The sequence below is a fragment of the Serinus canaria genome, chromosome 20 (assembly GCF_022539315.1).
Source record: "Serinus canaria isolate serCan28SL12 chromosome 20, serCan2020, whole genome shotgun sequence".
NCBI lineage: Eukaryota > Metazoa > Chordata > Aves > Passeriformes > Fringillidae > Serinus > Serinus canaria.
The window spans coordinates 7,366,096-7,383,746 of record NC_066333.1 but is presented as its reverse complement, the minus strand read 5'-3'; the positions used below and the strand labels follow the sequence as shown (position 1 = coordinate 7,383,746).

Here is a 17,651-nt window from a genome sequence, read left to right as displayed (position 1 = left end):
GGAAAGGGGACGGGGGAGGGAGGGATGCTCGGGGATTGAGGATGAAGGGAGATATCCTGGAGGAGGGCGGGCAGGATGCCCCGGGGAGAGAGGGCGGGGGACGGGAGCGGTGGATGCAGGAGCGCAGCCCGGAGAATGGAGGGCGCGGGGCGGGGTGTCCGGAGGGTGGGACCGGGAGGGTGCGGGGAGCGATGGGGGTGTCCGGAGGGTGGGACCGGGAGGGTGCGGGGAGCGATGGGGGTGTCCGGAGGGTGGGACCGGGAGGGTGCGGGGAGCGATGGGGGTGTCCGGAGGGTGGGATCGGGTGGGTGCGGGGAGCGATGGGGGGGAGCGCGGGGCCCTGCGCGGTGCTCTGGCGCCCTCTGCTGCCCCGCACGGCACACCGCAGCGGGGGCGGGCCGGGGGACCCCGCCCGGCGGTGCCGTGAGTTTATCGGGTCTCAGCAGCGGAGGTGGAAAGAGAGGGGCCCTGCCTGGGGATCCCACCTCAATCCCCGCCCCGCGGGGGTTGCTGAGCCGGACGAACAGGGCTGCCCGCGTTGGTGGTCCCTGGGGACCGTTGCCAGCACCCACCCGTGTCCCAGCCAGCCCTGCAGATGAGGGGCAGTGGGGTGAGGGTGTAGGGACAGTCCCCAACCCCGCGGGACGGCCGGTCGGGCCACCCGGGTGCTGGCGTGACGCCGAGTTCCAGCAAGGGAAGGGCCCTTGACCTTGCTTGCAGCCTTCACATTCTCCCGCAGGAATGTGAGTGGTGCTGTGTCCCTGTGGGCAGCAGTGGCCTCGGCCCCCCAACGTCTCCTGCCTGCACCCTGGCTGCGCCCTGCTCCTTATCCACATCCCAGCTGTCGATGTGAAACAAAGCTGAGGGATGGGGACATGATGGGGGTCATGCACCGTCCTTTCTATGCTGCTGCCATGGACACCGGCTGCAAGGTGTAGCCTCAGGGCTTGGTGCTGCTGTCATGGATATGGGGCTGCTCCGAGAGGAGGGATGCTGAGGTGCTGTGGCTGGCATGGGAATGGCACAGGAATTCTCCCCTGGTGTTTCACAGCTCCCCATCCCCTCTGGGGCTTGTTAAAATCTCGTTTCCTAGCAAAGCTGTTCCCCAGTGCTGTGGGATGTATTGGTGGCACAAGGGTTAACCCTGCTTTCCCTTTCTGTCGGTGCCTGGTCTGGGATAACCTCGTTAGCGGTGGCAGTGATGCCCCTGGGACAGAGCAGCCCTATAAACTGGGGCTGAGTGCTGGGAAATGGGCTGAGCTGCCTCAGCGGGGGGCTGGTGGGTGCTCCCCCCGCCAAGCACCAGCCCGTGGCTGCTCAGGGTGTCATGGAGAGGAGAAGCTGTATCAGGCTCTTGGAGACAGGATGGATTTGTCACTGCAGGGCCTGGCATCCTTTGTGAAGCTGTGCCTGCAAGGGAGTAAATGCCATCAGCTCTGGATAGGACACCCCAAAGGCACTGGGTGTTTAGAGGAGCTGGCCAAGCCCTGATCCCACAGCTTAGAGGCTCCTCTCTGTCCCCCAGCACCCAGCTCTTCCTCCTCAGCCACTTGCAGTGCAGGACCACACAGGGACCTTGTCACCATGGCTGTGCCAACCGTGCCACCCCCAGCCCCACGTGAGGCCTGGGGATGCCCAGCCACTCCCTCCCGTTGGGCTGTTCCTTGGATGGGCTGGGGAGCACTCACCCCCTTCCCAAGGCTGGCACTGGCGTGGGTGCCCGGGCATTGTTTCTGCCTGTGCTGTTGTGCCACAGGCTGGTTTCTGGTGGCCACCTCCCCTTGCTGTGGGAGAAGATGGGATCCGTATGCTGGAGCATTCATTCCCTCTGCTGATCGACAGCCTGCGGTCTGGCTGAGCAACCCCAATTGTTCCCAGTGTGCTTGGACAAAGAACTGCCTAGAGAGATGGCAAGGCTCGGTAGCAGACGACATGCTAGGAATATTTCCACTGCCTTGGACACCACCAATCTCTTCCCCCACCTCCTGCAAGAATGGGAAGCAGCAGCTCCATTTTGCAGGCAGGGTGGGATGCCTTCCCCCTGTTCTGAGCAGAGTGGGTGCAGAATCCTGTCCCAGGAAGGCTGAGGACTCGTCCCTGGGAGTGTGTCCTCAGCTGCATGGTGCTGTGTCCAGTGCCACCCTCGCCTGTCTGCTCTGCTGAGGAGACAGCAAGTGCCATAGGAACCCCAGGGAGCCCCACACAGCCCCTGAGGGTCCCTGTCCCCAAGGATCCATGTGGCACAGCAGGGTGGTGCTGCTGCCCTGGGGCCCTCCAGTGTGCTCAGGGCTGCTGTTCCCAGGCAGACAGAGCAATTTGGGGAGCTGCAGTTCACAGCTTGTGTTTTTGCTGGGTGCTGCATGACCCCAAAACCTGGAGGAACTGGGGAGTAGGATGGCATAGAGTGAGGAAGGGCAGGATTGCCTTCAACACTGGGTTGATCTCCAGATGCCTTGGGGCCCTCACCTGCCATTTCTGCTCCCTGGCTTGTTTCACCTGCTATGGCTCTCTCACAGCTGCTGGTCAGCCTTGAGATTTGTCACTCTGTTTTGCAAATGGGAAACTTGGGACAGGGATAACACCAAGCTGAAAGTCCTCGGCACGGAGCAGCTCCTGGTGAGATCTGTGGAAACCAGGATATCTCAGGGGAGCCCTGTCAGTTCCCACATGACCTGCTCAAGGTTGGGCAGAGCCAGCAGTGAGGAGCCCCAATTCCTTCCTTCCCTGCCTGCCCATGGGCTCACAGGCATGATCAGAGCTCACATCTGATCTGCTCCCTCAGAGCAGAGGCTTTTGTTCTCAGGGTTTGGAGGATTCCTTCACATAGGAAAGGAGCAGCAGGATTGGCATTTCCAGAAGGGAGAAGATGTTTCATTTGAAAACATCCCAATTCCCTTGGTCATTAGCATCTGACATGGCTGAGAATCACAACAGCATTGAATCCATGCTGGGAACTGACAGAGCCCAGAGTGCAGCCCCTGTTCTCTGCTGCCTGCTGGTGCTGGTGGGGGTGAGCAGAAGGATGCCTGGGAGCACAGGATCCCCACTGCAGCCTGGCTGCTGGGGCCACTCTGCCATCTCCTCTGCGCCCAGGAGACACTGTCTGGCAACCCAGGGTGTGCTGAGGTGGCCCGAGGCAGCAGAGAGTCCATAGTACTGCGAGAGGGAGGCTGCACAGGCAGGGAGGTGACCGCGTGTGGCTTCGGCACGGCCGCACTGCCCCTGCCCTGCTGCAGCCGGGAGGGCCCACGCGTCCCCCGCAGCAGGGACAGGGATGGGGGGCTGTGGCAAGGCCGCCCCAGAGGAAATGGGCTGAGAAAGGCCTCGGGGAGGCAAACGGCCGTGGGAGTATGGTTAGCTGCACCCCAGGCTGGTGAGAGGCCCCTGTTTCCCCCGCGCCCGCTGTCCCGCCGAGATTAGCGCTCGGCTGGCTGGGCTTGACGGGCAGGCGGAAGGGGCCGCGCACATGAGCACGGCGGGGCCGCCCGGAAACACGGGCAAAACGGGCACGGGCCGCTCTTTCCCTCTGCAAAACAGGCACGGGCCGCTCCTTCCCTCTGCAAAACGGGCACAGGGCCGCTCCTTCCCTCTGCAAAATGGGCACCGGGCTGCTCCTTCCCTCTGCAAAACAGGCACAGGCCGTTCCTTCCCTCTTCAAGGGCACGGCCGTCCTTCCCTCTGCAAAATGGCACAGGCCGTTCCTTCCTCTGCAAACATGCACAGGCCGCTCCTTCCCTCTGCAAACAGGCACCGGCCGCTCCTTCCCTCTGCAAAAGGCACGGCCGTTCCTTCCCTCTGCAAAACAGGCCAGGGCCGCTCCTTCCTCTGCAAAACAGGCCACTGGCCCGTCCTTCCCTCTGCAAAACGGCACAGGCCGTTCCGTCCTCTGCAAACAGGCACGGGCCGCTCCTTCCCTCTGCAAAATGGGCACAGGCCGTTCCTTCCCTCTGCAAAATGGGCACAGGGCCGCTCCTTCCCTCTGCAAAACAGGCACGGGCTGCTCCTTCCCTCTGCAAAACAGGCACAGGCCGTTCCTTCCCTCTGCAAAACAGGCACATGCCGCTCCTTCCCTCTGCAAAATGGGCACAGGCCGCTCCTTCCCTCTGCAAAACGGGCACAGGCCGTTCCTTCCCTCCGGGCTCAGCCCTCCCTGTGGCTGTGCCAGCTGTGCCTGCTGCCTGCCAGCTCCCAGCGCAGGGCTCTGCACATTGGCCATCACCCCCTGTGTTGGTGGCGAGGCCGGGGCCATGCTGTGCAGGAGGGCCATGGCTGCCACGGCTCTCCCAGAGCCGTCCTTGCTCCTGGCCGGCCCCATGGGGAGAGTGACCCGATTCCCTCACGGTTGGCGTCACCCCGTGCCGCTGCCACCGGAGCCATCTCCCCCTCCACCCCTTCACCACAGGGCTGCCAGCTCAGCTCATGCACAGCCAAGCGCGGGGGATGAAAGGGCGCTGGCGGGAGAGCTGGTGGCAGCAGTGAGGTCAGGCCGCGGCCCAAATGCCGCCGATCAGAGCTGCCCGTGGGGACCGCGGAGCAGCACGGAGGTGACCCCTGCACTCGGGGTCAGCGGGCTCGGCGTGCGTCAGCCCTGAGCGGCTTAATCCCAACCGGGCAGGGGGAGGAGCGCGGGGGGACGGCGGATTCCTGACCCACAACCGAGCCTGGCATCTTCCCCTCAGCGCCGTGGCCGCTTCCCGACAGAACCGGATAGGGCTGAGCGGTGCCGCCCTGGCACTGGGAGGGTGAGGAGAAATAATGGGAGCAGGCAGCAGAAAATGTAAAGCAGAAAAATTGCTTTTGTCTTGAGAGAGCAGCAGCCATTTGGACTGCTTCTTCCTCCCTGAAATAGCTCTTCCTGCCACCCAAAAGGAGAAGGAATATTCTGTAGAACATTATTCCAGAGGTTTTTGGTTTTGTTTTTTCATTTTTACAGTAAGCATATGACAAAGATTGAAATGCTTGTGATTGACGTGATATATGGGAAAATAAATAAATCCGTTGGCGGGTTTGCCAGCAGGATTCCCCAGTTCCCAAATATATGGCTCAGCCTGTGCCCGCTGTTGCTCCCAGTCACTCCTGCAGCACCGCAGGAAATGCAGTGCAGGGACACTCAGTGCTGGGTTTGCGGCAGCTGGAAACCCACGGGTGAAGCTGTGAATTACAGGGAGCTTTGTGATGCTTTTCTCACAGAAATGATCTGTCTGGGATGGTTTTAACTGGAAGCAGCTGCTGCTGCAGGGAGCCCCACAGCAGACTGGCCAGATACCATGGCACAGTGAATCCCTTCAGGTGGAGGCTGGAAACACAGTATCTTACTGGGATATTCCCTGGTAATGTGGTTTATTTCCTTCTCTGGAACTGCTAAGTGTGCCAGGGACACAGAGATGCTTTGGGACGTGTCCTGTAAGAGGAGCTTCCTTCATCCCTGTTCTGTGGGAGAGGCTTCAGCCAGCTCAGGACCACTCAACAGTCTGGACATGAGAGGAACCTCAGTGACTGTAATAGTGCCCCAGGTGGGTTGGAGCACCCCTCTGCCTCCTGATGAAGAATTCATCCCCACCCTCAGACAACTGAAAAGTGGAGCTAATGGCACTTCATGGGGTTTGGACATATGTCCAAACGGGCTGGGTCTGACTGTGCCATGTCACACAAGCTGCAGATTAAAGAGCAGCACATCCAAATGAGATTTATCTCGTCACCCCCTGAGATGTCCCCCCACCCCCATGCACAGAGGCAGCTGTTTGGTTAAGATTTAAAATCACCTACCACTGAGATACTTTCCCGTAATGAGGCACAATTGGGAAGAAGCTAATCAGCGTTTCTTAATACAAGAGAAGGGAGAGGCTTGAAGGGAGCACTAAGTGATTCCCCACACTGGATGCTCTCCTTGCTTTCATCATCCTCTCTGCTTAATCCTTCCAAGTTTCAAAATGATTCTTTGCTCCTGTTTTTCTTTTTCTCACAAAATCAGATTCTTATACAAATGGAGAAGGATGGGAATGGGTTTATTTCTTTGCTATTTTAGTAAAGGTATCCACATTACTTCTGACCACAGTTTCTCATAATAGTATAGTAAAAAAAAAAAAAAAAAAAAAAAAGATGAGTGGACTTGTAGGTGCTTTGAAAAAGCTGAAACTTAGCCCAAGTTTCAGGTTCTAAAGGACTGATGGGTCCTGCTGGGCCATGACACCACTGCTCATTGCACAGCTTGTCTTCTCTTATCAGGGTGTGAAGAGTCAGCTGGGAAAGAGCAGATCTGCAGGCCCACGAGGAGGAATTAAACATCCCGGACAGATGTCGGCTCCGGCCTGTGCAGTTTCAGCTGAAGCTTTCCAGGCTGGCTTTGACCCGTTCCATTTCATGCAGAAAACTGTAGAACTGGGGCAAAGTTAACTCTGCAGGGAAAAAAAAAAAAAAAAAAAAGCATCAAATCTTAGATTTCAGGTTACATTTCCAACATTGGCAAAGCTGTTCTGGTGCTACCACGGAACAACTCATGTTCACCTAAGCTGGCAGGATTAGCCACTGTGATTCCCAGCAGCTGGTTCCTTATGCTAGCCAGGCTGCCAGGGGGGCCAGGCTGGGATTTCCCCCTGGAATGGGATCTCCCCACAGCACTCCATGCTTGGGAATAATTTCTTTTCCTCCTCTGCCCTGCTGCTCTGACTTCTCAGTGTTTACTGAGACACAGATGTGAAGCTGCCCAAAAGTCAGTGTTCTAAACAGTTCTGGAGTGCCTGTGGGGCAGGAACAGCCACAGTGCTGGAGAGGCTGAAGCAGGAGTAACACAGTGATGCTTTTGCAGTGACCTCACCCTGGTTCTGCCCCCAGACTCCCCTGCCCCCAGCAACATCCCAAGCCCCAAACTGCAGCTTTCCCATCCTTCCCTCTTGTCAGAACTGTTAACTCACCAACATACACGTTTTCCAACTGGCTCCCTTTTTTAACCACCAGCTTCAGCTTGGGGAAAGGAAAAGCAGAAGTATTTTAGTTCAGAGACCTGTATCTGAGCACCAGGAGAGGACAGCAGAGCAGGAGTCTGCTGTGAGTTTGACTGCTGCACAGCACACGCATCTTTGACAGGCTTTTCAAGAAGTGTCACTGTAGGAACAGATACCCTGGGCATTGGGAAGATCTCTGGAAGTCCTTGATCCCACTTTCCCTCCCTCCCCAAGAAGGTTGACCTTTGCTAAACTGAGCTTTTTGAACAGCTGCTCAGAATGGGCCAGGTTCCTGTGATACCTCATGTCTTCAGAGGAGAAACAAACAGCAGTGTGTCTGCTCTCTGCTGGCAGCAGCACTTGGAGACTGACGATGCAGTCACAGAGCCTGTTCCTGTGAGACCCACAGAGCTTCCCTCTCCTTCCCTCACAGCCAGTGCTTCCCACATGCCTGGCTGGAGCTTGTTCCTCAACTGCCCTACAAGCTGAACTCTGTGATGTGGGAGATTTACCTGTAAGAAGATACTTCCCACTTTTTCCAGCTCGCTGCTCCCAGCAGTCACTGTGAGTCAGAAAGAAGAGAAGGCAGATAATCTGTTAGTTAAGTGGTGAAATAAAACGTTATTTAGCCAAGAGCTGCTGCTGGGTTTCCCAACCCCTCCAGTTTATGCTGTAGCTCTGTTACCTCCAAACTTCCACTCCATGTCTATCAGCTGGTTAATCATCAGTGTCTGACCCACAGCCAGGCGTGTTAGGGTGGGGGAATTCACCTTCCACTACAAGAGCAAAAGACACACTAGTAATTAATTCAGAGAGGCCTCTGTCTGTACCTGAAACTTCAACAAGAGTCAGAATGAAGGCAGAGGATGGCAGAAGCCCAGAGTAAAGAGAGAACTAATGTGGCCAGGAGGGCTTTCAGAGGTGTTTTGAGTCCTGCTAGGATTCCCATCTGCCCTGTCACTTCTGTAAACGAAACTCACTGGTTTTGTTTTAGCACTGGTTCAGTGTAACAATATCTGTGCAAAAGCCATGTGTTCATGTAACTGCATGACCTCAGGGCTCAAAGCATGGGAAGCACAAAAACATCACATGAAAGCCACACAGCAGTGCAGGAACTGTGACACTGATGGGGGAGAGGCCCTGGCAAACCAGAGGTATCATCAGACAAAGTGCTCCTTATTAGTTCTCTGAGGATCTTCAGTTCTAAATCCCAAGCTGGTTTTGAAGAAGATACCCAACGTGCTGATGTGTCTCAGGAGCACAGTGGGGTTTTATGAGTTCCCACTCAGAGAACTGACATTTTGTTAGCTTAGAAACAAGCAAAAATATATGAGTACCTGTTCTGCAAAATAACTGGCCTTCTCTTCACTGAGGCCTGTGGGGGGAAACCATATGAGATTACTATATGTGATAAATATTAATTATCTTTTATTTAGTGGAAATCATGTGACATACCTAGAGCAATGAAATCTGCTCTGACTTGTTCAGAAGACAAATTCCTCTTCAGGGCACCTGAATAAACACCACAAAGAAGAAAAGAAATCACTTTTTAATGAGTCAAACCAATTTTTACTGAGTCAAATAGAGGCAGGGACGGGACTTGACGCTGGAAAGCCTCTGTTTCTGAGCTGTGTTTTGAAGCAAACCACAGCTCCTCGGAGATTGGAAACCCAGTCGTGCCTGCCAGTATCTCTGCAGATGCCCGGTGCTTTAAAAGTCCGGGCTCTGGGAGTGCCTGGGAGAGGGCGAGATCCCATTGCAGGTATCCATGGGAACAGCGACAGCGGTTATGTTTTGAAGCTGCTGCTTTCTCTCCTGTAGCCGCTTTGCTTGTTAAAGGAGAACTGTTAAGGCTGGCGGGCTGCTAATTTGACCTACCTGCTGTGTTTGGGATGATGGGTGTGAACGTGTGCATATAACACTTTCCCCCGCTGCGCCTTCCCCCTTTGTTCTGGGGCCCAGGCAGCACAGGGACCTTTACAAGGATTCTGCTCTCTGAAGCCAAGAGCAGGAATCTCGTAAATTCAAGGAGACTGCCAGCCCTACGTGGCTTTCCGGCTGTGTAGCACAGAGGCAAAGTTATCTGCTGTGATCTGTTCTGATCCCTGATATCGTGGCATCCCGGAGCTGAGGAAAAGTTACAACGGGATTGAAGCCAGTGCGCACACACAAGAACGACAAGATGGGGGCACCAAGGCCTGAATCAGGATGGGAAAAAATGCAAAATCTGCATTAAATCCCCACAAGACGGTTGCAGGAAAGAAAATTATTGTACTCCTGGATAGGAAAAGTTGCTTGAAGCAGTAGGACAAGTTCAAAACAAATTCTGAAAAGAGTTGTGCTCAGCATCAGGGCTATGAAGGAAGCTACAGGGAACCCAGGGCTGAAGGGTAATAGCAAGGGACTATTAATAACAGGAAGGATCAATGGGATGAACGTGCCGTGGAGTGTTTGATGCATTATTGTGTCAAACGGCAGCCACAACATCACAGTAATCCTATAAAGTGCTGGAGTCTGGGGTATTCCAGTGGAATCCCCCCAAACCTCTTCATCACTGATTCTGAACGAGAAAGAGCCGGACACGGTGAGTGTTTCTCTAGAACTGCAAGGTCAGCTGTCTCCTTCACATGACCTAGAACTGCAGCAGTCCCAGCCCACTCCAAACCCCTGTGCACTGTCTTATTTGTCTCCTACAGCCCTTGGCCTTGGAGGAATTACAGCACTGGGTCACTTGGGTGGAAGTTCCTGCAGAGACTCGGTGCCAACACGAGGCTGCCCTGATCTGGCAAAAGGGATTTACTGGTCCTGCTTAAACCAAGATGTTGTGCTGCATTTAATGCACAGATATTTGAGGGAGTTTACTTAAGCCCGTGAAATGTGCATGCAGGCAGGGTATAAAGAATACAAAGAGTCACCAAACAGGAGAACGTTTGATTCTTAAGTGCTAAGCACTGTATTAGCTACCATTAACACATTGTGCAAACCAAGCCCTGCGGGAATGGCTGGGACAGATTGCCCTCAGGGCAGGATATGCAAATACATCACTTACCGTTGGGTACCAGAAGAATACTTTTGACAATGTTTTTCAGAGGTCCCAAGCTGATTTTATTCATGGTGGCAAAGTCTGAGAGCTGCGTCAGAAATCTTTCTACCTGCTCAAGAGAAAGAGCAGTGATAAAATCTTTTCTCTGTTTCTGACCAGAGCTGCACTCACACATCTCTCCAGTTCTGCCTTACCTCCTTGGGCTCTGTCAGAAAGCGGAAAAGCACTTCAGTCAGCGCTGAGAATTGCTGTGAAGAAACAGGAGAGTGTTAGACTCGGACATGAGCACCTCACCACCCCACCAGCAGCAAGATGAGGCGGTGATGTACCCCCCTGACCCAGCTCCACCCGCCTCCAGCACACTGGTCCCAGAGCTAGACCTGTGCTGGTGCCCTGTCCTTGGCATTATGTGATGCTTGTAGATGGGATTTGCCCAGGATGCTTTTCAGAGCCTCCCAAGGGGTCTGTGCAGCTGGTAGCTGGCACTGCACAGGGCTTTTGTGACTTGTGGCTAATCGGAAGCTGCTGTTCTATCTTGTGCAATCCAAAAACTGCGAGTGGGAAAAGTTGTGAACATCCAGCCTCATGTTTCACAAACCCCATAGGGTAACCAGAATAACCAGGGAATGGAAGAGAACTGGTTAAGGGTCTAGTTGCTGCTTTCAGCGTTTTGGGTGTGCAGCTGGCAGGCAGGGATGGAGAGGCTGCTGGCAGCAGCACCAGCGCTGGCAGTGACCTTCTGGGCATGGCCAAAAGTGGTATTGGCTGCTTTGTGGCTGCAGATCATGCCCTGCCCTCAGCCTTGGCTATGTAACAGAGATGGCATTGGGCTGTCACCAGGCTGTTACCAGGCTGATATCCTCAGTCCTGGCAAGCTGGGCTGGAAAAACCTCAGCGTTTCCAATAACTTCAGTCCAAGCTGCACACCCACAGTCGGTGACCTGGAGGCAGATGGTACCAATGACCAGGACCATTCAGCTTGAGGCAGGAAGTGCAGGGTGGGAATCTGGGGTGGGATCACAACCCGAACACTGTGTGGTCCCACCACAAATCCCAGTGCTTGACAGGACCCCAGTGCCCACCAGGCACGATCTGAGCCCTCCACCAGAACTCCATCAGTGTCCCTGCCCATGGCAGGCGGGTGGAACTAGATGGTATTTAAGGTCCTTTCCAGACGAAACCGTTTTGGGATTCCATGATTCCATAAACATCCTTCAAACAGATCCGGCGTGCACGGGACTCACCGGGCTGGATCGGGGCTGAACCGCCGTGCCCCGGGCACTCTGCCCGCCCTGCCCCGGGCACCGGGCCCAGCAGGGACCCGGCCACGTGGGCCTGGAGACGCGGTGGGACCGGCACACCCGGGAGCGCTCCGGTGCTGCGCTGCCGGCCGGGTCCTGCTCCCGGTGCTGGCCCGCCCCACCCGGCCGCCGCCGCCCCGCCGGTTCCGTGTCCAGGCGGCCCCCGCCGCCAACCGCGCCCGTCCCCGCCGCGGCGCACCTGGGCGCTGAGCTGGTTGAGGTTGTGCATGTCGGCGCTGACCGCCTCCGGCACCGGCTCGCGGGTGAAGTTGAGCAGCCCCATGGCGGCGGCGGCTCCGCCCGCCTGGCCCCGGCTCCGGCTCCAGCCCCGGCCCGGCCCTGCTGCCGCCTCAGCCTGAGCATTGGCGGCCGCACTTTCCGCACCGCGCTCACGGCATCCCGGGGGGCCCGGCCGGCACAGGCAGCGCCCCGGAGTGGCCCCTTGGCCCCCGCAGCGGAACCAGGGGTCGGTTGAGACGGGGGCTGGAGTGCTGGCTGGCAGCTGAGTACTGTACGATTTTTTACAGTACAAAAACCTTAAGAAAAAAAAAAAAAAGAGAGAGCTTAAAACGATGGTTTATAAGGTGAATAATGGGGTTTTTACTTTTTTTTTTTTTTTTTGGTTGGTTGGTTGGTTATTTTTGGTTTTTCCTCCAAAAATTCCACTTGGGAACTGAAACTTCGGCATGCTTTTCCCTCTCTGACTGCTGTTCCCAGCACTGCTCACTGCCTAGCTCGGCGTGATGGGTGACCCAGGGATGAGCAGCCCACATCCCAGGACTGGGCTCCGTGGAATGAAGAGATGTTGGGCAAGGAAGCAGCAGCCGCGGGATGAGCCAGCCTATGGGCAGAAAGTGCCCAGATGTTCATGGGTCAGGGTTCCGTAGGGAGATTTCAGCTTGATCTCGACATAATCTGTATGCAGGAGGTCTCCTTGACTCAAAGATGAGTTGTAGGAAGGCAGAGGAATTGCCTTCTCATGCCCTGTTACACAATCTTGTTTCTGTTCAGTCTTGGGAGGAAGGCCTTGGTCCAAGAATATTGAAACTTGATTTATTTCTGCAGAGGACAATGGAACTGATTCCATCCTGAAGGACTCTCTTGCCTAAAATTGCTATTTCACAGCTTCCCTTGAGCAGGAGCAAGAGCTCTCCAGGATTCCACTATCAGTGTGAATGTGTCTGATCCATTTTATCAGGGAAGGTGTTCCCTGTCTGTCGGGCCAGAAGATGGTGTGTAAAAACCTTTGTGGGAGGTAAAACCTCGACAGCCCACAGGACTTCTGGTTTATTACTGACACTTGCAATTGCAAATGAGAATACAGGAAATTTTATAGTGTTTTCATGTGAGCCTATCCTAGCAGTGATTTATAAAAAAGGAGATAAGCAGCTAAGTAGCACTAATGATGGGGAGTTAAGAGATATTTCCTGGCTGTCTGGATGGAAATAGCTTCCAACTTCCTTTTCTTCCCCCTCTACCTCCCAGACCAGCTGGGAAAATTTCTGTTTCATAGATCCAAGGTGGGGCTGTGCACCTCCTAGATTTTTGGGGGTGAAAAAATTTGATCCTAAATATTTAGGACGCCTTTAAACAAGGTAGATTTTTCATATTGGAACAATGTATTCTGTATTCATTTCTGTGGTGAACCGTCCAAGTCAGTATGTTTAAACCATGGGAAATCCTTGCATCTAAAAATGAGTTAATCTGAACTAAAACTCCTCCAGGGAATGGGATGCAGGGGGTAGCAATGGATGCCAGTATGTGTGAACACAGAATTCCCTTCTGGCTTTAAAATGCTGCATACAGCCCTATTCAATTTTTCCCAAGTGTAAATTAGTAGTTGCAGTTAATTATCGCACATTGTCACAGCTACCACATTTCCCCCTGTACTTTGTGTCCCAAAACTTGAAACCAGGCAAGAGTCAGCCTTCTGCCTGCTTTGCAGCCGAGGTCAGCCGTGCAGGAGCAGTCTGTGGTGGATCTTTCCTTGCCCGTGTCTTCCCGGGGTGATGCTTTAGGAGCTAATCAAGGGCGGTCTGGGTGCGCGCGTGTGCGAGCACACCGCAGCTAAGGCAGGACGGTGACGCCAGCCCTGTTAAACAATTTATCAGGCAAAGAACCTAATTCTTGAGGAAAGCTGAGTGACGGGATCCAAGAAGAAGAGTCTCGGCTGACGTACATGATCACAACATCCTGTTCAAACAATCACCAGGAAATTCGGTGGTCCTTCCTCCTGGGGTAGGAGCTGATGGCAGTGCCATGAACCCAGCTATGGCACGGGCGGCTCTGCGCTGCCAGAACTTACTCAGTTCTCAAACCAAGAAGGATTTACTCGAATAAAAGAACATGTTGCAGGGTGATGGCCGTAGTTATGGGGGTGTCTGGCGGGGGATGGTGCGCAGCGTGCCGGGCAGAGCCCCAGGGCTGCCTTGGGGGTGCAGGCAGCCATCAGCCCATGGGTGCTCCTGCCAGGCCATTCTCATGCAGAGCGCGTTGCTGATGGACTCATCAGAGCTGAGGACAGGCCAAGGGCAGCAGTTTGGAGTTGCAGGTATGTGCCCTTGTTCACCATAAATACCAAAGTAAAAGCAGCAGCCAAAAAGCAATGGGGACATACACATACACAGGAAAAGTCGGAAAAGGGTGCTCTCCAAACGGAGCAGAGGATCCATGCACTCTACTTGAGATGCAGTTTTCAGCTTCATTTCACATGTCAACTTGAAAAGCTTCCTCAGCACTTGGAGAGTGTTACCCCGGGAAGAGTCCTTATTATGTGTTCCCTAGAGATCACATCCTGGGGTGTCGCCATCCTGTTCTCTGATGCCATTATCTATGCCACGCTCTCCCAGCCCTTTACAGTTGCTCCCAGGTCAGCCTTGCAGCTGATGTGGGGAACATTGCCTGCATTGCCAGCCTGAGAAAGGCCTGGAAAAGGCAAGAGTGTATGAAAAAGCCAGGGGGGCTTTCACTCAGCTGGTCAGAGCCAACCTGATCTCTGGGTGTTCTGCCCACCTGCAGTGTCTGCCTTGGGCTGGAAGCACTAAGAGAACATCTCTAGACTCAGTCTGAGGGAGGCTGTGACTCCTCCCAGCTGCCCAGCTGAAACTTCTGAGGAGTTAGTTCTGTCTCTCGGGATAAATGAGATCTTTGAGACCAGGAATTCAGTTTCTTATGCAGTTTAATGCCCCATCACTCTTGTCAGCCTTTGGTCCCAGGCAGACACTGCTGCAGAAACAGCTAGCTGCCAGCCTTTGGTGCAGAGGTGGAGCAGGGCTGGGAGCTCCACTGCTGGGCTCTGGCACACTCCTGCCTTGCAGCCACAGGCAAAACACTCCCGCTCTCCACTGGCTCCTGTGCTCCTGAGCAGGGACCATGAACCCTGACCCGGGCAGGCAAGAGCAGCTCTGGAGCTGGCCTGGAGGGAGGGAGCTCTGCAGGCAGCCACCCCCTGGAGCAGCGTTCCTCTTGATAGAAGTATATGTGCTGAGGAGGGTGGTTTGGGGAGGCCTCGTCACTTCAGATTAGGCTGTAGCAGGCGTATCCTGTTTTCTAGGAAAAAGAGGATTTTGTGGCCAGCTTTGTTAGAGAGGCATTGAAGATTTTTCTTTGTGTGCCTTGGCGTTTGAAGTTTGCAGGCGGTAGCTGCAGACTTTCTAGATGTTCTGGTTACACGGATGACACTTATTTTTAACCTTATTTTTATTAGAGGTTTGTATCATGTGGGCCTGGCCAGCCCACAGGAAAGGCTAGAAACTTTTTGTAGGAGGGATAACATTTCCTATCTCTGTGTAAACAGCAATTCCCCCCAGATGGGAAAAGCTAGCCCAGCTGTAAGGCAGGCTTGGGCTGCATTCCCACATGTGGCAGCAGGATGAGGCTCTCCCACAACGGGAACTGACCTTGCTTCCAGCAGCCAGAGCCCTGCTGAGTGGCACAGCTCTCCTCGGACTCAGGAGAGGTGCCAGGAACAGGAGACCTGCTCTGGGGAGCCATGGTGAGGAGGGACTGGCTGCTGAGAGCTGTGGTGGAGCAGCACTGGTGGAGCTGGTGGAGAGGCAGGCAGCCAGCGCAGGGCTGGGGTGAGGGCTCAGACAATGAAGATACTCATGGAAGAGGAGGAGACATCCTGTGGGATGTGCTCTGATGGGGTCTTGCAGTGAAGAATGCTTTGCAGTGAGAATGATATTACTGTGGGCTGGGAAAGAGCCTTTGAGCTGTGTGAACATCAACATGGGAACCCCAAAGCCTGAACGCAGCAGGAGCATCGCTGCCGACTTCGGTGGAAAGAGAAGTTCCTCCTGCTCTCAGCCCCAGCTAGCAACTGTCCAGGCTGATTTAATGGTGCTGGTGCTCCTCCCTGCCTGCAAGAAGACTGAACAAGTGCTCAGCCGTTACTGGGACGTGGGAATCTGGGACCCACAAGATCCAGAGGTGACGAGGTTACACTGCTGACAGCTGTAGGTAATGACACATTTGTTTATTTGTGGAGGATCTCCAGGAATGCTGCTGTGATACATGAAGTAGGTCCCAACTCAAATTCTTGGGTGCAAAGCAAAAGATGGGAGGTGGTTGGCAGACAGAGCAGAGGTTTGGGCAAGGAGTGGCATTAGTTTGCCTGGCTAGGGTGCAAAGGATAATTTTAGGAAGAAATTAGAAGTGGGAGAATTGGGTGGACAGAGAGGAGCTGGGCCTGGTGCCATACACCAGGTGTACTTCAGAGAAGGCACTGACTGAGCAGCCTTCAGTGAAGAGAAGGGTTCAGGGTTGGGAGTGAGGAGTTATGTGTGGAAGAGCTGGCATGGTTGCTGGGAAGCATGTGAAAAATGAGGAGTCACTTCCAATGTGAATGGATGTTGCCAGTCCTGACTGTGTGACAGTGACAGAGAATGGCTCCTTCAGCTGGTCGGTCACTGGCTCCATTTGGCTGAACCTGAGATGCCAGCCAGCCAAAGGAGCACAGCCAGATAGGGGAATAGTTCTGTCTGGAATGACATTTTGCAGAAGCTGGGCAGCCCAGTGTTGCTGCAGATGGGAGTTCCTCCATCATGGGCAAGGATGTGCTGGAAACTGGTGGGCAGAGATGACTCGGTGGGTGAGAGCACTGCCCGGCCCTAGGGTGCCAAGGGAGCCTCCTCTGCCTCAGGGGTTGAGCTGCGTGGGGCTCCACGGTGTGCAGAGGACATGCTGCTTGTGCCCAGGGGTGCTGAGGGACTCCCCAGTTCTCCCTCCCTGCTCACATGAGCCCTGGCCAAGCTGTCTGCTCCTTGCAGCTGCTCCAGTTTTGGAGTGGAGGAGCTTTGCCCAAACAGTTGTGTCCCATTACTGCTCTATGCTGGGAAGCCACAGGGCTGGTGGGAAGCAATGAAGAAGCTGCTTTGGTACTCTCCTGACAGAGATTGCTGATGCCAGCCCTGGGTCAACAGGAGAGCTTGGTGCAGATACCTGGAATGTGTGGCAGGAGCCTGGATATAAAATCCTCTGCAGAGGTACCTTGTATCCCATGAAATGATGTGCACATTTTCTTGATTGTTATCAAATAAACTCCCAGCATCTCTCTGTGGTGTGTGTAGCAGAGACAGGAAAAGGATCAGGCTGTGGCTCACTGTCTGCCACAGCTGCTTTGTCTGGTACCAGACCTTTCCCACAAGCAGTTTGCAGAGCCTTGCTCTCCTGAATTAAATGATAACTGAGGGGCAGAGAGGGAAAGAGGGCGTTTCGGCTGGCGGGAGATTGATGGCAGGTCAGTGAGGCCAACAGCAGCAGGAAGGTTTCCGCAGAAAGGGAGAGGAACCCATGGATGCTGGAAGGGCTGATTCTACCCTCAGAGTGCCCTGGAAACTCTCATGAGCACAGCTCTCAAAAGCATTTCCCTTTCCTTTATCTAGAAAAACAAATGGGAGTAAAATCTATTTGTTTGTTTTAATCTACTTGCCCGAGCTGCGAATTGGCTTTAGGTTTATGTGGTGCCTGTTTGTTTGAATGGTGATGTTTAGTATCCCCAGGGGCTTATTCAGAGTGGGTTTCTCAGCTCCTCCTGTTCACTTGCAGAGCATTTTTTACATTTGCTGCCAAATTTTTCATGCTTGTGTTCTGCTGGGATGGAGGTGTTGTTTGGGGGAACCTGCTGTACAGGCCTGGGGCTAGTCCTGCAGATTTCAGACACTTTGGCTAACTAAGATTTCCTCCTGACCTTGAAAGCTCATTTCTATCACACCAGGATAATCATATTCCTTTTCTTACTGTTATACACTTTTCTGCTGAATCTAGAAGTAATAACAGGCAAGCAGGGAAGATTATACCCCACGTGGACTCCGGATGCTTTGTCTGGGGCAGGGGAGGCGCGGGCTGTGTCCCTGGCCCCGGGAC

The 17,651-nt window shown here is 54.3% G+C and overlaps 1 protein-coding gene across 1 annotated transcript; it reads right to left on the bottom strand.

The window, feature by feature from the left end:
* Positions 1-5,988: 5,988 nt before the first annotated feature.
* On the bottom strand, positions 5,989-11,616 carry COMMD7 (COMM domain containing 7). The gene is made up of 9 exons (XM_009093026.4): positions 11,485-11,616; positions 10,179-10,232; positions 9,991-10,093; positions 8,397-8,453; positions 8,279-8,316; positions 7,627-7,717; positions 7,454-7,503; positions 6,912-6,960; positions 5,989-6,395 (listed from the first exon to the last, which is right to left on the bottom strand). The coding sequence occupies exons 1-9, from the start codon at positions 11,566-11,568 to the stop codon at positions 6,319-6,321; spliced, it is 603 nt and encodes a 200-aa protein (XP_009091274.1). The 5' UTR covers positions 11,569-11,616; the 3' UTR covers positions 5,989-6,318.
* Between the last annotated feature and the right edge of the window lie 6,035 nt (positions 11,617-17,651).